This window comes from Lytechinus variegatus, chromosome 2 (assembly GCF_018143015.1).
Source record: "Lytechinus variegatus isolate NC3 chromosome 2, Lvar_3.0, whole genome shotgun sequence".
In the NCBI taxonomy this organism is placed as follows: domain Eukaryota; kingdom Metazoa; phylum Echinodermata; class Echinoidea; order Temnopleuroida; family Toxopneustidae; genus Lytechinus; species Lytechinus variegatus.
Window position 1 is genome coordinate 51728093 of NC_054741.1, and position 21347 is coordinate 51749439.

The following is a 21347-nucleotide window of genomic DNA, read 5'->3' on the forward strand; positions in this document are numbered from 1 at the left end:
ATCAGTAGTATAAATAGACAATTTATTTCCTGAACATGTCAAGATTATTTTGAGTATTGTACATACCATTGTAGCCCTCATGCTGTTTATTCACACCATGCACATCATGCAAATAATGTAAAAAAAAAAGATAGATGCATAATATTAGCATATCATACTCAATCATGATAGAGCTAGGTACACAAGGAACTGATAAGCATGAATAAGGTATACATTTTCAGGCAAACTAAAATGACAAAAAATTAGTATTACAATAGTCAATAACAAAACTAGATGACGTTATTTCAAAGTACTTAAACCAGTTACAACTGGAAACATGCGAAGATCAACTTTTTAGTTTAACAGAACATGTGTGGCAACACAATCACTTACAGATTAGAAATTAATCAATTACATGTTTTATGCAACTTAAATCTTATACAATAATCTGGTTTGAATGAATATATAGGTGCAGTCCAAAGACAACATATGTGTAAATTATAAGATACATGTATTTCCTCTTCAAATTTAAAAGCAATACTTAGTAACATGTTACAATATCGCTTAAAATTGAAAATTGAGAAATGGATAAAGGCAATGTCTTCTTGCATATATAAAAAAAGCATGTTGTATACAGAACATCAGTAAGTAACACTACATGTATACGTATGTCACATTTTAATAAACTATGCAGTAAAATGACATTCTCCAGCATAACAATTATGCCACAATGTAATATATATATACTACATTCATGCACGGTTATTATTGTACTGATGAATTCAATGCAGCATACTCTTATACATGCAAGTGAAAAAAACATATTTTTATCTATGTGAGAAACTTAAATCAATTTTTTTTAATTTTTAATTTCTCTTTTTTAGCAATGCTAAAAACCACACATGGAATCCAATTAAGAATAGAAACAATGTCTGATTGAAGATAAAGACTAATTTACAGTACAGTTTATAGTGCTCTTTCTGACTCTACATTGGCAATTGTTAAAACCACTGTTTGAAAATGTAAATTTAGCAAATTAAGCCGATTTTCAATATAATTTTGCCATTGTCAATTAATTTGACTCATCCATATTTGATTTTTTTCATAGTATGAAAATGTACTGAAAATTTAATGATTGTTGTCAATATGACTCATATCCATATTTTATTTTTTTTTTAGTATAAAAATGTATTGAAAATTAATGATTGTTGCCAATTTGGAAAGCAAGGCCAGACTGATATCTAGTTTATCTACCTTACCTCTATGGGCCAATGAAAGTAAATAAAGGCAGATCACACTATTATCATCCTCATGTCATTTTGAAAAAAAAAAAAATTGAGAATCAAAGTGCTGGATGTTAGTATCTTTAAAAAATGACTTTCCTGTCTCTTTTATACACTCAGCAAAAAAGTTCTTGGACACTTATAAAAGTTAAAATATTCCATATAGATATTTGATTAAAGGCAAATTATTGTATGTCAACATGACCAGACAATATTTCTCCTCCAGTATGACATGAAATTTTTATGTGAACAGTCATGCATGGGTGGTTAAATGCTTTAAACAATAGCAATGTCTGTAAAAGAAAATTGCAAGAAATGGATCAGTCAGTGCATGGCTGGTTACAGGCATTAAACAATAGCAATGTCAGTAAAAGAAAATTGCAAGAAAACGATCAGCCATTCTTTCAGTTGTGAAAGTTTATGTGGCAACAATATCCATTTAACGATGAAAGCAAAGTTAAAGTCAAATATCACTCTAAAAGTGAAGAGAAAGTTATCCAATATCTATATGGAATATATTACCGGGTAACTTTTATAAGTGTCCAAGAACTTTTTTTGCTGAGTGTATATAAATGACCATTTGTCACTTCAACAAAATAAACAAAATAAAATAAGAAAAAAATCTACATACAGATATACAAAAAATATATACATACATGTGAATTTAATGACCAAGTACCAAGTAAAAAAAAAAGAAAAAGGAGATGCGTTAACCAAAATATGCATCTCATGAGTTTCTTGTATCATGATGGGTTTTTTTTAAGATACTGGGTAACATGAATCCCTGTTAATTACCTAAATATGCACCAATAACTTTTGTAATATGCTGCTAAAAAGCATGAGAGTCCAAAGACAAGATTATATTTATTACACAATTACATTATTGTGCCCAACAATAATAAACTGGGTCTGTTTCTTATTTTATGGGAAAAAAGTGAATGTGATGATAGCAGAATCAGTTACAATTACCTTTGAAACTCTATAATATATCATCTTCAATAAAATTGTGAACTGGCCTATAATGAGTTGTAAAGTACCCCAAGAAGTTGTGTTGGACATTCCTTCTAAAGCAATATACTTTATACCAGTTTGAATAAGTTATCCATGAACAGTATAATATACTCCTACTGAGACCATTTGGTATCCTGGTATTTTGTTGAGGGATGGGAAATGAACTAAAAGTATTTTTAGATAAAGTAAAGGGGTATGTCATAGGGCGGGGTTACATATATGCCGAAAGTGGAGTGAAGCCGGCGTCGAAGGCTGCTCAACTTATATGTATCATCTCTCTCTTTTCGATTGCCGTGCTGACACCGCCTCGGACTGAGTTCACCTTTGGAAGTGGTTTGAATGCACCTTCAATCCTGCGATCGGTATTCGGACTCAAGACGGCTTGACCACTGAACTATATATATAGCGAACAATAGTTACAGCTAACAAACAATAGAAAAGGTTGACATAAAAGTCAAGTGACATGTGTCACGTTAATAGACAACGTGAGACCGGCTCATGTGTATCAGGGGGTTAATAATCCCAAGGTGCCTTCAGTCCACTTCTGGCGTATGTGTACCACCACCAAATTGCAGGCGTGAAGGTGGACCCAAACCTGACGCATGTGTATCAGGGGGTATAGTACATTACCATACATTTTCTCCTTTTCAATTTTTCGTTATCACTTGGGAAAAGGTTGCCCATTGTGAATCGCGTTATTTCTAAATTCACAAATTACTTCCACTCATTTGGTTAATCATTTATTCTAAATCATTTTCTTGGGGGGGGGGCTGGGTAGGAGGCTGCCCTAGTACATAAAAAATATATATTTTCAAAATCATAAATGTGTGTCACTGCTATTCACTTCACTAACATGGCATCAAGAATCTATCATTTGCCTATATAGAATTACTCTGCAGAGGATGAAGAGCTTCAACATGATCTATCAATAAGTACTGCTACTATCATCTACTTCCCAATGCTGAACACTAATGATAAGAATTGTTCGTAATTGATCGTGATCCATCCGTTCCTGTTCGTGTCAAATGCCTGGAATGAATTGGTCAAACTCTACAAGAGAAAGAGATAGAAAATAAGCATCGGGAAATTCTTGGATAAAAATCAATACAATGTTACTTTATAGAACATCTTTATAGAATTTCTCTGATAAATTTGTGGAAATGCAATCTCCCTTACTACATATCATGGAGTACATCAGAATTCAACAATTTTGTATACAGAATTCTGATGCTTACGTATCGGTACATTTCAATATACTGCTTATACAAATTTTTTGTATTTCAGTGTTTGTTAGTAAAATTTTCATTATCAATTATGAATGCAAATACTGACTACACTGGTAATATTATTTTCTCTAACTCAGTGCTACTACACATTCAAAAAAGTAATATCACTAAGCGCTTTCAACACAAATATTTCATTACCCCTGTCAGTAAATTCTGGCTTGCCCGCACACAAATGCATGTAATGTTATTTATAAAATGTACAAGTGTAAACAAACCTGTATTACACAGCAGCATTGAATGAAATCATCAAAAGCTATTGATCCTTTCCCACTCCGATCAAACTTGCGAATCAGTAAGTGATAAAGCCTGTCTGATAACCGATATCCTAGAAGAAAAACACAAATTGAATAGGTTTAGATACATAATAATGGTACCAACAATAAAGAGTATATCATGAATAAGATTTATCTGATTCATGATTTAATAAGCATATGTTCTTTTTTATGATTAAAATGATATGGAGAATATCAATAAAAAGGAGACCAAACTTTGATATTTTATGAGAATATTATTCAATCGATAAACATGAAAATAATATTTATACCTAAAAGTATACATGTACTAGTAGCTTATTAGCATTCCAAAGTTCAATGACCTGCAAGTAGCATCACTGAACAAGACTGCATCATTAACTTCTTAGCATGTAGCATGTGTCTTTGAAGTATGGGATTATGCACTTGATCTGTCAATATCACCCCCAAAAGAGTGTTTATGCATTTAAAACATTGATCTGACTTAACTCAATGTATTTGAAACAGATTGTTCTTCTATGTACACTAATGGCATACATGTATACAAAGGTGGTAAGATTTTCGGTTACACTTCGTAATTCCGAAACAAGTAAATTGCCTATACCTCGATGTTCATTAATCCGAAAACATAAAAGGGTTTGTTAATCCGAACATTTGTGGCATTATTCCGAAAGTTCGATAATCCGAAAACGAAATATGGTTCGATGTTCCTAAGGTCCGTTAATCCGAAAACGAAATAAGGTTCGTTAATCATTACGTTTTCGGACTAACGAACCTTCGGAATAATAAACTTCACTTTGTTTTTCGGACTTACGAACCTTCGGAAATACGAACCTTCGGAATAATGAACCTTCGGAATATTTGAGCCTTCGGAATAACTAAGCTTTGGAATTACGAATGTATGCAAGATTTTCAATACACGTATTTGTATTCTTTTCAATTTTTATTGTTCATTTTGCCCAATTTTTCTTGATTGTGAAGAAAAAGTATTTTCTATAAAGAATGTATACAAATATACTAGGCTTTGGGAAAGTAGGAGTGGAGATTTCCATTCCTAGCATTTCCTATTGTCCCATTCCTATTGCAATGTGGGCAATAGACAAGTAAGAGTATGGTTCATGAATTGGTATAATAAAGTGAAACACCGAGTTTAAATTTTCATAGAATTTCTTAAATTCTCATGAAATGGATGAATGAAATTTCATACCAAATGTTGTGAGGGCTTGTTTAAGTTCATTCATGTCTATGCTTCCCGAGCCATCCCTGTCATAGCTTTTGAACGTGTTCTGCCAGTCAGTGACGTACTTCCACAGCGCACCAAACTCCTGGAAGGTTATGGTACCTGAATGGTCTCTATCAAACATGGTAATCATCAGACGAATTGTCTCAGGGTTAAAAGGGGTCCATGTTCCTGTCAAAAAAAAAAGATAAGTGAGATTTTGTCGTGTGAGGACAGTTCTCATTTCCATGAAATAATTTATGACTGCTGGATAATTGCACCACAATTTCAAGAAGCATGTTCATTATTAAAAATCATTTCATACTGAGTTTTTATTACTTCAATGTATTATCATTTGAGAGTTCTTTTTATTGTTGGTGGAATTTGTCTTGTGTTGTCTTACTGGTGATGCCCAAAATCAAGAAAACCTGTTTTTTATTTCCTTTCTTAGATTCTGGCCCATGCTTATTGTGGGCCGATATTTAAATTGAAAAGAAAGTGAAAGGTTCAAAGAAAATTGGCATATTTTTTAATCAAACATGATTTTCTTAATCAAACTTGAAAATTGATTGATTATAGGCCTCTATATATTATATATCATAAAGAATAACTACAAGGAAATGAATTAAAACATTTTGTTTTAATCCATGATCTCATGTTGATCCCATTTATTCATCAGAGAGGGATGAATGAATAGGTCATCCTGAACAAAAGAAAATCCTGCAGATTTATGCCCTTGGCTGAACGTGAATAGCTACAATTTGCACCGCTTGAATAGATAAACCTTGTTCTGAGTTAAACCGGACTACACATACTACTCAAAATACAAAACTTGCTCATATCATTGTGATCATTGGACGTTATCACATAAAATTTCATTTAGTTGTAGAAAATAAATAGTATTTTCAGGTGTAAAACAATAAATATGATATTGTAATTTTAATATCATACCCATCTAGAGTGCAATTAACATTTTTTTTGTGGGACATGCTATACTATGCTGCATAAATATGTTGAACAACTCATGATCTCATGTCATCAAATGAAGACATTCCCATTCACAGATTTGATTATCAAAATTATCCTTTTTATCAGTCACAGGTAGCGAGGAAGGAAAAGGTCCCAACAAAAATTGCAGGTAAATGTGAGACAGTTCTTTGATTTTCATTTGATAACAAATGCCATCATGTAATATGGGGCATTTATATACAGCACCATCTATCTAGAAATAATCTATTCCAAGGTATAAAGCTCATATATATTATTATTACCCCAACTTATGCTCAGCTGCCTTTCAGCGCCCAGTGCATTCAAGGAATTAATCTTGTCGGGTACCTATTTACCTCACCTGGGTAGAGTGCAGCATATTGTGGAAACATTTCTTGCTAAAGGGAAACACTCCATGGCTGGGAATTGAAACCATGTCCCTCTGATTTGAAAGACAAGAATCTTAAGCAAGATCACGACGCCCCCATTTAAAGATTATACATGAAGAAAAAAGAAAAACTAATATTTTTAAACACTGAATAAGGATCTTTGCTTTATCATCAGTATATTTACGTCAACTTAAACATACCATTTGATAATGCTTTCTGTAGTTCTTGTGCTGATATATGGCCACTGCGGTCCGTGTCTACCCTGTTAAAAAAAAATAACACAAACTCCTCACCATTAACAATTCGCAAAATCAGTGACCATACTTGTCTAAATGTAATATTCAAAACCTTAAAATTATTACAATTTTGTGAAATGCAAAGAAAATTTACTTGATTATTCAGTTTCACAAAATCATGACAGACAAGATACATGTATCAATACTCCTACTAAAAATTTAACTAAACTGGGTATCAAAAGAAAATTGTCAAACCTCACAAGTGCACTACACAAATTCCACTCAGTCAAAATGAACAAAATGTTGACACAGGCTAGCTTCAATAATCTCTACTAAGCACATGTTCATAATTGAGAGATTGGTTTAATCACAAAGAGGCTGTAGCCCCTTAAATCAATTGGTTCCAGAATCCAAAGTCACAAAATGGCAATAGAAAGACCAATGAAAATGACATTGCGATATGCATGCTGTCGTCTTGGTGAAATACATATTTTAGAAATTGAGGCACAGGAAATACTATTTTTTTGCATGATGAATTGAGTGCATAGCTTTAGGACCCCTTCTACATCAGGCGGTGCTGCACCATCATGAGTTTGCTCAATCTTGAGATTTTAGCACGAACGGCCCTCTTTGCAATTAATCTCGAGATCCAAGAAACCCCGTCTCCACCATCGCAAGAAGAGCGACTCCTGCTTGAGCGAGGCATCAATGCATTATGGTCTGACGCCGTGAATAAATAATCCCGAGTGCGTCTGCACCTTCGTAAAATAGCGTGCTATTTTGCAAATAATCCAAAGTTGACTGGGGATTGCAATCTCGAGATTAATCCTACGAATTAGCACGATAATTGCATCTCCATTACGAGTAATCTCGAGATTGTTCAGATCGGGATAATTTGCCAGATCAGAAATAGCGTGCTAATTTGAAAACTCGGGATGGTGCAGATGGCCCTATTGGGCGGCGAAATCAAGAGGTGTTCGGCAGTAGAGGCACACAGCCAATATGGGAGACTCTCTCCAATATGGGAGATTGTATGGGAACCAATTTTCCTCCCATATAGGAGACTTGCTTTGCAAAAGAACAAAAAAAAAACCCACCAACAAAAGCGTAATTTTGTCCACTCAAAATTTTGTCTCACTGAGCTGAGGTACAGAAACCAATTTGTTTTGAGAGTGGATGACAACAAAAATCCTTATCAAAACAAATATAGACAGTGAAGTATTAATGTAGACAGGGAAATTAGGTAATTTTTCATGAGGAATCTGCTTATTTATCACATTTTAAATTTATTTGCTGGGCCAAGCTAATCAATTTGTAGCAAATGTACATGTAAACAAAGGAAATTGGTCTCCCAAAGTGGAGACTGTCTCTGAAATTGGATAACCGAAATCTTTACCAGTCTCTGATATTGGAGATAATCTCTCTGTCATAGTCATGGGAGACAGTCTCCCATATTGGCCGTGCGCCTCTACTGTTCGGATTAAACAGCGGGATTTTCGCATTAAGAAAATATGGAAAGAGTTATGCACCCCCACTAAAAATAACAAAAGATTGTTGAGACTTCCGGTTCACTTCAGATTTTTTTATCACTTATTTTACTATTGCTTACCTTGGTTGGGACTCGAACTCTCCTCGAATTATCTATACTGTAGTCAAGACCTTTCCCACTATGCTAGCGAGAAGCGCTGATACTGGAAAGGGTATTTTAACGATTATCAGCCCATAGTTCGACTAGTCTTGACTCACACACCTTTTACTGACTAAATAAACCAATGTCTACGGACAATACACGGATTAGATCCTGCTCGAAATTTGACGGAAGCCATATTTTGGTATGTATTTCCACTTCCCCATCATATAAGTTCTATATTAGGGCTAGATATATTATTCTGAACCTTCTACATGTTTTTATTTTCAATTTTAGTGGGGGGGGTGCATATGCAACTCTTAAAATATGATTACGCAAGTTTTGCAATGTTTTCTTCTTGGTTAATGGTCTTTAGATCTACTTTAGAATGTTTGCCACAAATTAATGAAAGATAATTTGTTCAAATATTAAAATTTGCATAGTTTTTACCGTTTGAAAACAAAATGCATAGCTTAATTTAGGCCCCCCCCCCATCATACAACCTACAAGTACAAGCGATGTTTTCGAACAAACATGGATATGAACAGGTGGGCCTAGGCTATGTAATTTTTGACAGCAGATTGACCAATTCCAACACTGAAACAGACTGGAGGGAAATAATCACAATAAAACCTCTTTACATTCTTTCATAAAAATTCAAACAGACATAAACATCGTACAACTCACTTCTGAAAAATATTCCAAAGGAAATTTTGGTCAGGCACTGCCATTTTTACCCTCCGTCTGTAACCGCAACGTAAATATCAATTCAATTGTGAATGCAATTGGAATGAAATGACATCATGGATAAAAAAGCTACAATACGGCCAGCACCACGGGTACGGTATATCACGTACGCGTACGCCGATTGCTGCATGCTGCGACTGACCGCGCCCCACCCACTATTTCGTGGGGTCATAAAACATTTCTTTTTTCTTTGGGCGTTGTGGCGTGCACCTGTAATCAAGCTGTCGGGAAGTTACCCGGGGGGGCCACTTCCATTCACAAGTGGATACCATGCGCGACCATGGGGTCTCGAAAAGCACCCTAAACACGTAATTTCCATATTCTGAAAATACACCCCTTAACAAGTATTGGCGTGTGAAACCCTACCCTTAACAAGTATTGGAAACAAAACGATATGCTCTTGGCAAATATTCCCTGAAATGAACCCCTAAACGAGTACCCAGGACCAAAATCCAATTGAAACCAGTTGGATTTCCAACTGGTTTCAATTGGTTTCAATTGGTTTCAACTGGTTTCAATTGGTTTTAACTGGAATTTAACAATTTCCAGTTGAAACCAGTTGGGCAACTGGAAATCCTAACTGGAACCAGTTGGGCAACTGGAAATCCTAACTGGAACCAGTTGGGTAAATGGAAATGACTTCCAACTGGAAATGATTTCTAACTGGAACCAGTTGGGTAACTGGAAATCCTAACTGGAACCAGTTGGGCAACTGGAAATCCTAACTGGAACCAGTTGGGTAACTGGAAATGACTTCCAACTAGAAATGATTTCTAACTGGAACCAGTTGGGTAACTGGAAATCCTAACTGGAACCAGTTGGGCAACTGGAAATCCTAACTGGAACCAGTTGGGTAACTGGAAATGACTTCCAACTGGAAATGATTTCTAACTGGAACCAGTTGGGTAACTGGAGATGACTTCTAACTGGAAAGATGGGTAACTGAATTCTAATTGGAACCAGTTGGGTAACTGGAAATAAAACTGGAACCAGTTGGGTAACTGGAAATCCTAACTGGATCCAGTTGGGTAACTGGAAAATTTCCAATTGGAAACCAATTGGAAATTTTCCAGTTACCCAACTGGATCCAATTGAAACCAGTTAATTTGCATATTTTCTGCCAGTGTGCACAGATTAATGTTTTATGAGATTCATCATAATTTACAATGTATCTATTTAATTTTTTTCAATTTGAAGTTCCACACTTTTTTCAGATAAGTGTTTCCAATACTTAGCAGTGAAAACCATGTTCATAAATGTTATAGATTATAATTAAAACAGATTAAAAAATAATTAGTACACCACTAACTGTTACCAAATTATATCAAATAAAAATACATATTTTTAAGAACTCCAATATGAACATAACATATGAAAGTCTGTATTTTATCAATGCCCTTTACATTGGTATTAATAGACAAATAACACTGCTTCTGTGTTGGCATGAGCAATAGTTAGTGCAAATGCTAATTAGTTTGTAACTAATTAAGTTCATTCCAACTGGAAGTTCCAATTGGATCCAGTTGAAAACCAATTGGTTTCAACTGGTTCCAGTTGAAAACCAGTTGCCTCCAATTGGTTTCAACTGGAACCAATTGAAACCAGTTGCCTCCAATTGGATTCAACTGGTTTTAATAGGGAAATTGGAACAACTGGAACCAATTGAAAACCAATTGAAACCAATAGCCAACTGGTTCCAGTTGCCCAATTGGTTTTAACTGGAACCAGTTGGCAACTGGTTTTCAATTGGTTTTTCTCTAATGGGTTTCAACTGGATTTTGGTCCTGGGATACAGGAATGTTTTATTGTTACGGGTCCTTCGGTCGTCGGCTTTACCTTATTTGGTTTAGTACGACCCCATCTTCTACACCTCGCGCAAATCGGACTCTAAACACGAAGTGTTGGGGCAAAAAGGACATCCTTTATAAAACATTTGAATTTTGTTTTATCATCCCCGCAAATTCGACCCTAAACACGTTATTTTCCTAGTGAAATAGATACCCTTTTTTCATTATTTTTGTGTTTTTGACACCTTATCACGTTACATACGTAACGTGCCCTATCGTGAAAAAGACATCCTTTTTACGTGTTTTTTTGGTCGCGCATGGTATCCACTCGTCAATGTAAGTGGCCCCTCCGGGGGAGGTTACCATTTGATGCAAAGGTTCGAGCCCTGTCATGTCTTTCGGAGACCCCCTCTGGGGGGGGGGGCACTTCCATTCACGAGGGGATACCATGCGCGACCATGGGGTCTCGAAAAGAACCCTAAATACGTATTTTCTAGATTCTGAAAATGCACCCCTAAACATGTATTGGCGTGTGAAACCCTATACATATAAGCCTAAACCCTTAACAAGTATTGCAAAAAAAAAACAACAGTGGCGTACCTAGGATTTTCCACAGGGGGGGGGGGGCAAAACCTTCCGCCAAAAAAAATGACAAGCAAAAACGAAAAAAAGGTCTTTGATCACAAATAAAGGATTTCGTACCAGAAAAAAAATTGACAAGCAAAAAAAAACTCTTCAAGCTCGTCAGGGGGGGGGGGGGGGCAGGGATACATCTTTTGCATGGGTTGTGGCTCGTCAGGGGGGTACGCTAGTGAAACAAAACGATACGTTAAATATTCCCTGAAATGAACCCCTAAACAAGTATAGCGATATTTTATTGTTATGTCACGGCCGCCCGTCGATCGTCGGTTTTACCTTTACACATCATTAATTGTGGTTTAGTGTACGGCCCCACCTTCCGAACTTCGCAAAAATCGGACTCTAAAAAAGTATTGATGGGCCAAAAAGGACATCCTTTACAACGCATTTTAATTTTGTTTTATCACCCCCCGCAAATTTGACCCTAAACACGTAGCTTTCCTAGCGAATAGATACCCTTTTTTCATTATTTTTGTGTTTTTGACACCCTTATCACGTTACGTACGTAACCTATCGTGTATAAAAGACATCCTTTTTACGTGTTTTTGGGGTCGCGCATGGTATCCACTCGATCGTCAATGTAAGTGCCCCCCTGGGTCCCAGACGTACATGTATATAATCATATCTAATTGATACACGTCTGATCTCATGACAAAACTCAAATACACACACAATCTCTATCTTGAATATTGCAATGATTTTGGAGCTCGTTTTCCCAGAACAGAAATTTCCATGCAAGCGGTCCACATTTTATATCATACAGTAGGCCTAAATGTGTGTGTTTTTCATTTTTATTTGCGAATATTTGGCATAGTTTTGCTGGGTTGAAAGTGCATGGGGGGGGGGGGGGTTCACAGCCATTAGTGGACAGCATCCGCAAAAATAAAAACGCGGAAAATAAGGTCTTTTCGCAGCTATAACAGAACGCAAAGAGAATGTAACAACGCCTTAAATGAGAACACCCCCCAAAAAAGCCATATTTTGCCACGATTGTGACTGTAAGTCCAGTCTGGACCGAATCCGCTAATATCAACTTTACCCACAGAGGTATCCACCTCTATGACTATTATAGTAATAGAGGTGGATACCTACCGTAAACAGGACAAAATAAAAACACAGCGTATATTTTTAATGCCCGAGGGGGCTAGTCAAATGTATTGATGTACACATGCATGCGTGACTAAATTATTTCCAAAAGTTTTTCTCTGTGTGCAAAATAACCCCCTAAACAATTTTTCGCAGGCTTCATTTAAACAATTTGGCCCCTATACAATTTGTCGCCAGAATATGACCACTATGAACAAGTTTTGTCTATATACTTGACAATTAAGAAAAGCTTAAATCTGGGGCCCGTTTCCAGCCTATAGGGTCGTTGCTTACAATCGGGAAGAACCCGAACACTTTTCAGAAACAAGGAGGAATTAATGTGCTCGGGGAAAAAGCTTGCAGAAAAACATACTCTAAACACATTTGGCTTGTCTTAAAAAAAGCTTTAAAAAAACAAACAAACCCAAAATACTTTTGATCATTGACCAGTTTTTCAAAACAATCTTTTTTTTAAAAAAAAATCGATGTTTTTGACACCCTTAACGAGTGCACGCGCGGCCCGCGTCCAGAACTGAAAAAATAAACACCACGCATGTGTATAGCAATATATTTGACTGTCCCCCCTCCCCCGGGGTTTAATGCTTGCGAAAGCTGCCCCCACTGTCGTTCTCAAGCCCAAACTTTGAAAAGGAGAGTGAGACCCCCGTGGACACAGAACTCGTTTTATGAAATAAAATGTTAAATTAAATTCGCTTATTAACGCTCGATCGCATGTATTTTACTAATATTTTACTAATCAGTTACAACTTTACAAGCGTGATATGCAAAATACATGGAAAATTTTAAAACAAGCAATGAATATATCAAATAATAAATCCAATATTACAAAAATTAGATCTGGCGATGTCATTTTTGAAGATTCTCGCCAAATTTGTAATATCCTGAATAATCACTTTTCTTCAATTGGGGAAAATCTTGCAAGTAATATTCCTCCCGCAGCAAAACACTTTTCTGAATTTTTAGGACCACCAAATTCTAATTCAATATTTCTCGCTCCAACTTATAATCAGGAGATAATTAATATTGTTTCTGATTTCAGTTCTAAAAAAGTACAGGACATGATGACATCAATAATTTTCTTCTTAAGGGGGTAATATCGTCAATTGCGGATCCCCTAACTCATATATTCAATCTGTCACTTCTTAACGGCATTGTTCCCGAGAGCATGAAAATAGCAAAAGTCATTCCTTTGTTTAAAAAGGGTGACAAATTAGATGTTAATAATTACCGCCCAATTTCTTTGTTATCCACATTGTCGAAAATACTAGAAAAGATTATTTATAAAAGAACTATTAATTTTCTCAAATCAAATAATATACTTTCAAATTCCCAATTTGGATTTAGGGAAAAGCATAGCACTACACATGCATTATTGAGTTTCATTGAAAAAGCGGCACATTCAATCGATAAATCTTCTCATTTAATTGGTTTGTTCCTGGACTTCTCCAAGGCCTTCGACACCATTAATCATGATATTTTACTAAACAAATTACATCATTATGGAGTGCATGGGAAGGCCTTGGAGTGGTTCAGGAGCTACCTCTTGAATAGGAAGCAATATGTCTTTTTAAACGGATGCAATTCTCAAATGAAAAAAAATAATTGTGGAGTTCCACAGGGTAGTCTTTTAGGCCCGATTTTGTTTATAGTTTATATTAATGATTTTTGTAGATCATCAGATGTTCTTTCTTTCATTCTCTTTGCGGACGACTCTAACTTATTTTTTTCACATAAAAATCCTCTTCACCTTGCTAATACAATCAACTCTGAACTAAAAAAAGTCACCCAATGGATAAGAGCAAATAAATTGTCAATAAATTTACAAAAAACAAAATATATGTTGTTTAGCAACTCTATTAATACACTTCCTGTTGATATTATTTTGGATGGAACTCCCTTGGAAAATGTATCCCATATTAAGTTTCTTGGAATAACAGTCGATAATAAGCTCTCATGGAAATTCCACATAGATAACATATGTAAAACTATTTCACGCAACATTGGTATAATTAACAAGCTTAAATTTTGTTTGCCATTATCGTCCCTGCTTACATTATATTCATCCCTTATATTACCTTATTTAAATTATGGAATTTTAGCGTGGGGCAACACACATCAAACACTCTTAGACAAATTACTCCTATTACAAAAGAAGTCTCTTCGTGTCATATGTCACAAAGCATATTTGTCTCATACTGACCCATTATTTTTGGAACATAAAATATTGAAATTAAAGACTTGTATTTGTTCAATCTCGGTCAGTTTATGTACAATAACAATAACAACCTCCCAAATGTATTTCATTCAATGTTTCCAAAAAATCAATCCATTCATAACTATCCAACAAGGCGATTGGGTGAATTCCATTTACCACTTCTAAGAACTTTGCTGGCTCAGAACACATTTATATATGAGGGACCGAAGTTATGGAACTCACTTCATAATGATATAAGAACTGCAAAATCTTTGAACTCTTTTAAGACTAAATTCAAATTATCTCTATTAAAATCTTATAATGTATCCTCAAATTAAATCTTATTCATCATCTCTGTCAAGAGGCTAGTCATCATTTTTACTATAAAGACTATAATTAAAACATAAATCATCCCTTTTTTTAATTGAAAAAAAAATCTGACACAAGTCCTTCCCAATTGTGCTCGGTTTTTAACCTCATATATTATTTGTGTCTATCCTCTCATCTTTTTTCTCTTTCCTGTCCGCTTATCCGCCTTCCTACCGCTTATTTATTTACGGCATCAATCACATTTTTCGCGCATTTTATTCTTTCCAGGTCATTCTATATATTTTTTCTCCTTATTTACATTGAATCCAGTTTGCTTGAGTCCACGATGGCATGTGTTCTATCTACGTTTAGCAGCACCCATCCTTCTTCTCAGGGCATTCTCCCCTTTCTCTTTTCTTTTTTTTGGGGGGGGGGGTGGGAAGGGTGGATATATTTTTGGATATATTTTAGGACGGTTTGTTTTGTCCTATACAAACTATATTTTTTGATATCTTCGTATTTTATATTTTGTAAGTATTATTTCTCATTTATTTTTTTTCTCATTTGATTACATATGTCTGCATTTGTACTCTGTTAATGGTTTTGTTATGTATTTTTGAGGGGCCCACATTGTACAAGCATTGCTTTTTAGTGGGTCCCTCCATTTCCATCTTAATTTAATTTCTATTGAAAAATAGTATACTTATTTAAAACCTCCAATGTGTTGCCCAAATCGTGTAAGTTTTTTTTTTCACAACATATGTATTATTATTTTTGTTTCTTTGCAATGGATACAAATACTTATTTTTATATATATGGTATACAATTTGTTTTTGTTTGATGGAAGTGAAATAAATAAAATTGAATTGAATTGAATGTAGATGATCCATTAAATTCGCGAGTATACTCTTTCAATCCTGCATAGTGTGTTGTTCGCGGTACATAGGCGCAGAACTCGAATTTGAATGGAAATGAAATAAAAGAATTGAATTGAATCTCTGCCAATGTTAATAACTTCATTTTATATACCTGGATTGAATTAAAGACTTTATTATTGTACATAAATAGCAATGTCCTTATTAAGTAAAACCCATCTGTCACTGTACAATAAGAACTCCTTGATAATTTGTGAGGAGCAAGCCGTCTAAGTGCTTTTCAAGATCCTTTCACCAGAGACATGAGAGTGATACATATATATATATTCTTATTTATTTCTATTACCTTTTTGTAAATTGTAATGTACGTAGGAAACGTTTTCTTTTTGAAGTGGAAATTAAGATAAAATAAATGAAATGAAATAATTAGAACATCCGATTCGATCTTCCTTCGTTGCCCATGGCACTACTATGAGCGGATGATGTAATCCTGACGGGTTCCTTCACTTTCAACCTATCCGTCGCTCTATCCTGATTGCAGGAACCCGAATTTTCGACTGCCGATGATATGGTCTTAATCCTGTTATCTGGCCCCACGTTGTTCACACCTCGGCGAACTGCAAGGGCCTGTTCGGGATAAAATGGAGAAATTTTTTAAGGATTAATCGTATAAAGGATGCCGGGGAGACACGCCTTCCTTAGTGGCTCCTGAGACTATTGATTAGCAAACCTTTGTTACCGGACGCGCACGACGGAATTAAGAACGCAGTAAATGTATTGAAAAAGAACAACTGGAGGATCTTTGTCGAAAATTGGTGAACCGGAAAGAAGAATTGTCCCAAATTTCGGAGCTGTCGAAAAAATATGTCGTCCCAAGACGAAAGTGATGTCTTGATTCACCAATTTTCGACAAAGACTTTCTTGGTTGCTCTTTGTCATGAAGGCATTTGAAAATAAATTGTCTTTGTTCTTGAATCTGTCGTGCATCTTGGAGCGAATATATATCAAACAAATATGCAAAATCATCAAACGCGCGAATATCTTGGAGCGAATATATATCTAAAAAGTACGCAAAATCATCAACGATAAAATCCAGTAGGTATGAAATCGTGAATTTTGGCATTAACCCTTATTCATGCAGTGCGGATTAAAAGCTATCATAGTGATATCTAAGGAGATGAAAGTGGTCTTCTAAGAATACATTTGAATAAGCTGATATATGTTATAAAGTCTCCTTCATCAGGTAACAGAAGATACAATATAAATACACCAGCGGCGGACTGTACCAAATGCACTAAATCAGAAGCAGAAGAATTTGTTCATAATTGAGCAAAATTCAACCTTTTTGTCAATTCACATGTACATGACTTTTAGTCTAGTTTAAAATAACTTGCACAAATATGAAAAAAGAATTAATTGAGTCCCAATCAAACATATATAAATGAATGAATACAAACTTGCATTACTAAATACATAGCTGACTAACCAGATACATAATAATAAAAATACATAAATGAATAAATAAATAAACAAAAAATAAATAAATAAATAAACGAATAAATACACAATTACAACAAAATAAAGAAACATAGTTTTTTAAAACATTTTTCCAAACTGACCTTCGGAAAGAAGAGAAGACACAGCGTGGTGGTTGCGCACAGGAGCATGAATGAAGCCACCAAACCATACGCAACAGCCAAATTACCCACTTTGAATATACTGAGTGGTACTGCCACAGCACAACAAATGGCAACGTTATAAATAGAAAGGCCCACGTGGTAACTGTCATTCAAGGCTGGCACATTAATATTCCTGTATCAAGATCATAAGGGAAATGTCGTAAAGTATATTGCTTAAACTTTCCAACGTAATCTTTCTCACACATATTCATATCAAATTTACAATGAGGACAGTATCCATGGTATAAATAAACAAACATTCATATTAAATGTGCATGATCCATAGGGATAGATAGGCCTGCAACCAGAAAATGGGCCTGTAGGATCATCGGTTACAATGGTGCTCTAGATTTTATACCCTCTTTTAAAAATCAAACGTTATTTCTTTCATATATATTCTCTCATTTAAAATCACAAGAATGAATTTTAAAAAATGTGATACTCAAAATGGCGGGATAGGGGACACCCTCTATACGCTTGGTTGCGAGAGGAGGAGGGGGGGGGGGGGGGTAATTTTGAAAAAAAAATGTCACATTTAAAAAATAACATGAACATATCATTCTATTTCATCCTGATTCTTTTTTTTTCTCTCCATCCATGCATCTGTTTACAGTGCACAGAATGAACGATTTCATTCGATATACCAATGATAAAATTACGAGAAAAAAATTGAATTGATGGTCATTTTGTGTGTATACGATAATCACAACAACCATCACCATGATCACCACCACTTTATACTCTCTCCTTATCATCATGATCATACTTGTCGTACGATTCATTACAATCATAACAATGTTCTACCGTAAATTATGAGGGGAGGCGATGATAAAACAGACCATTCCCACCTAAAATATTTGGGGGATATACCTCCTCTACCCCCCGTATCTACAACAATCATGTTTACTTCGAAATACTTAAATATATATCACCTCGTCTGCCAAGCGAGGAATGCACCGAAAATCATAACGAATAGTTTAATAACCATCAGCATTGTCAGCCAGACTGTCTCTCGTGTAGACACACAGGCCTTGTGAAAATCCACAAATACAACATCATTTCGGATATCCTCTGCCGTCTGTCGAATTGAAACATAAATCTTGAATATGGTCATCACGAGTAGATATGAAATCATTGATTGAAACGAAATTTATTTCAATCTCTGTCTACAAAATTACAAAATAAGGCAATTAAAAAAAGATAATGAAATGAAAAGGGGATCACTTCGAGAGCATGGCTTGTTTATCTAGGTCAATTCGAAAAATAAATATAGACATAAAAGATGTCTCTGTACAATATACAAAAGAACAGAAGCAACACATTTTTACAATATGTAATATAAATGCCATTTTAATAAATAATACATTTTGGCGTGATTTCTTTGTTTACTATAGATACAAAAAGGGACAAAATGAAGCAAAAGGCAAGATATGAGAAGACAAGACAAGACAACAGAACAACAAAACACGACAAACAGGTTGCAACAAAACGACATAAAACAAAGCGGCACAATGCCGATTGAAAGTCGTGTTATATTTGAAAAGTAGTAATAAAGAATCATTACATAATCATCATCATTCAGTTTGTTGCACGCCTATCTTAGTATTTTTTTTCTCAAGAGTCGATATGAACTTTAAGGGCGCTGGAGCAACGCTTTAGATCTTTTATAAGATCATTAATATGATATCTAACAATGGACTAGACTCAATCTATTGTCAGCACAAATCTAAAACATGTCAAAGGCTGGAAATCTAGGGTGGGGTTAACCAAGTTCACCTGTGATTTCCGTGTAGATTCCTCTATGATGTAGTAGCTGTCGATAATTTCTCTTAAAATGAGGATGATTAGATCGATGATGAAGAATACCAGTATGATAGCAAATAACTGAACATCCTTGATGACCTATGAGATGTAATAGATAATCTGAGTTTTCAATATTGTCATCAGAAATGGGATAAGATCGCAATAACTGTCGCTGTTACGTTGTCACATTGCTAAACATTAGCTATAAGACTAAAAGGTAGTTTTCATGAATTAAAATTGATAGGATTGCAATTTTCGATTTTAATGAAAGTTTGTTGTTTATTATCTTACCTTTGTAAGAACTTCAAGCCTGCAATATGAAAGCAATCATATGCCACTATTTTATCACCTTAAAATATATTCGTTCGTTCAATGACACGCGTGACAAACAACTTCTTGCTCGAGTATTTAATATCCTAATATTCTAAAATAATTATTTAGAGGGGTCCACACAATACAAGCACTGCTTTTTAGTGGATCCCTCCATTTTCACAGAATTTTTATTTTAAAATGGTTATGATATTGGCTTATATATATTCTGTTTTGCTTTACTTCGTTTTATAGATAAATATCAAATACTGTACATGCCTGAATTTATTTTATCTGTATAAGTTCATTGTAACTATTTTGATCACATTATTTTGTTCTTCTGTTGAAAATGAAAAATAATAAATTGAATTGATATTAAAAATTGAATATCAATTTGAAGCCTCGTTCAAACATGATTTGATTTGATTTATTTTATTTCCACATTTCATAACAAAAACAAAGTATATACAAGTATAATAATTTTTTCAATATTACATAATAGGCAAATATTTTTTCAAACATAATGAATAATGTACATAAATCATTATAAAATATCAACTGTACTGTGAAAATTATATCTATACATACATTTTTCTTTAATTACTGAACATACATGTATAGAAATGCATGCACATCTTATTTTATTTGAAACACGTAGCACTTTTTTTTTTTGGGGGGGGGGGATTCCGGGGCAAGCCGAGGGGGGGGGAGTTACCTTGCGCTGCGTTTTCTTGTACACGATTATAGTGTAAACTCTCCACATTTTAGTGAACATTCCGCCGAAGGCGAGTGTGAAGGCTATTGTAATTGTCCATAAACGGGCCTGGGGGTAAAGAAGAGAAACAAATGAGACCAAAATGTGAACATTCCTGCTGGAAAGCAAACAGTGTCACACAGTGGTGATCACAGTGTAATCAGTGTGCTCACTTAGTAGACTATGTGAAAATATGATCCACAGTGTGAAAATGGTACAATTTTACAGTGTAAAGAAATTTCACACTGTGGCTTTATTTATGGTGGAGATGTCCAGTGTGTTGGAATAGTAGACTTAGGCCCGTATTCTGTAGACCATGGTCTAACTCTGCTAAAATTATGGGAAGCCACAAGTGTCAACATGTTTAATAAGTTGTTTGTTTACTGTGCTCTTTCCTGATTCATCAATGGTGAAGACAATCATCTATTCATACTTCCTAGACGATTATGAATGATTTGAGAGCCAAATGAGCTGAAATACGATATCTCTACTGGCAGTGAGTTATTAAACAATAGTGACTATCCATACTTAAACCACAACTATAAACCTCAGTTTAAGTTAAACCCGACTTCAGAATACGGGCCTACGTGAATATGATCGTGATTCACACTGTTGAAATGCTCAAATTGAACAGCGTGAAGGTGATTTCACATCGTGTTCCACACTGTGAACACACTAAGAACACACTGTGTTCTTACACACTGTGGAACACTGTTCTCTTTCAAGTAGGGGTGATCGATATATGTTTCTTGAATGTTAGATGAAGTGCATCTCATAACTCCTACAGAAATTGAATGAAAAATGGTTTAGATGGATCAGATATCGATCTTAACTATACAGTATAGTCCCACAGGAGGGAGAATGAGAGGGAAAATT

At 35.0% G+C, this 21347-nt stretch overlaps 2 protein-coding genes across 2 annotated transcripts in view; both read right to left on the minus strand.

The window, feature by feature from the left end:
- Positions 1-2030: 2030 nt before the first annotated feature.
- On the minus strand, positions 2031-9088 carry LOC121408326 (programmed cell death protein 6-like). The gene is made up of 5 exons (XM_041599753.1): positions 8956-9088; positions 6606-6667; positions 5018-5221; positions 3775-3884; positions 2031-3323 (listed from the first exon to the last, which is right to left on the minus strand). Exons 1-5 carry the CDS (start codon positions 8997-8999, stop codon positions 3222-3224), a joined length of 522 nt encoding a protein of 173 aa, XP_041455687.1. The 5' UTR covers positions 9000-9088; the 3' UTR covers positions 2031-3221.
- A 7264-nt stretch (positions 9089-16352) lies between these two features.
- The window catches only part of LOC121406852 (gamma-aminobutyric acid type B receptor subunit 1-like), a 47853-nt gene continuing 42858 nt past the window's right edge, over positions 16353-21347 (minus strand). The window contains exons 12-16 of the mRNA XM_041597724.1: positions 20433-20540; positions 19382-19507; positions 18538-18683; positions 17546-17738; positions 16353-16553 (exon numbers count right to left, since the gene is read on the minus strand). Coding sequence (XP_041453658.1) covers positions 16353-16553; positions 17546-17738; positions 18538-18683; positions 19382-19507; positions 20433-20540 — 774 coding nt within the window. The remainder of the gene's footprint in view (positions 16554-17545; positions 17739-18537; positions 18684-19381; positions 19508-20432; positions 20541-21347) is intronic.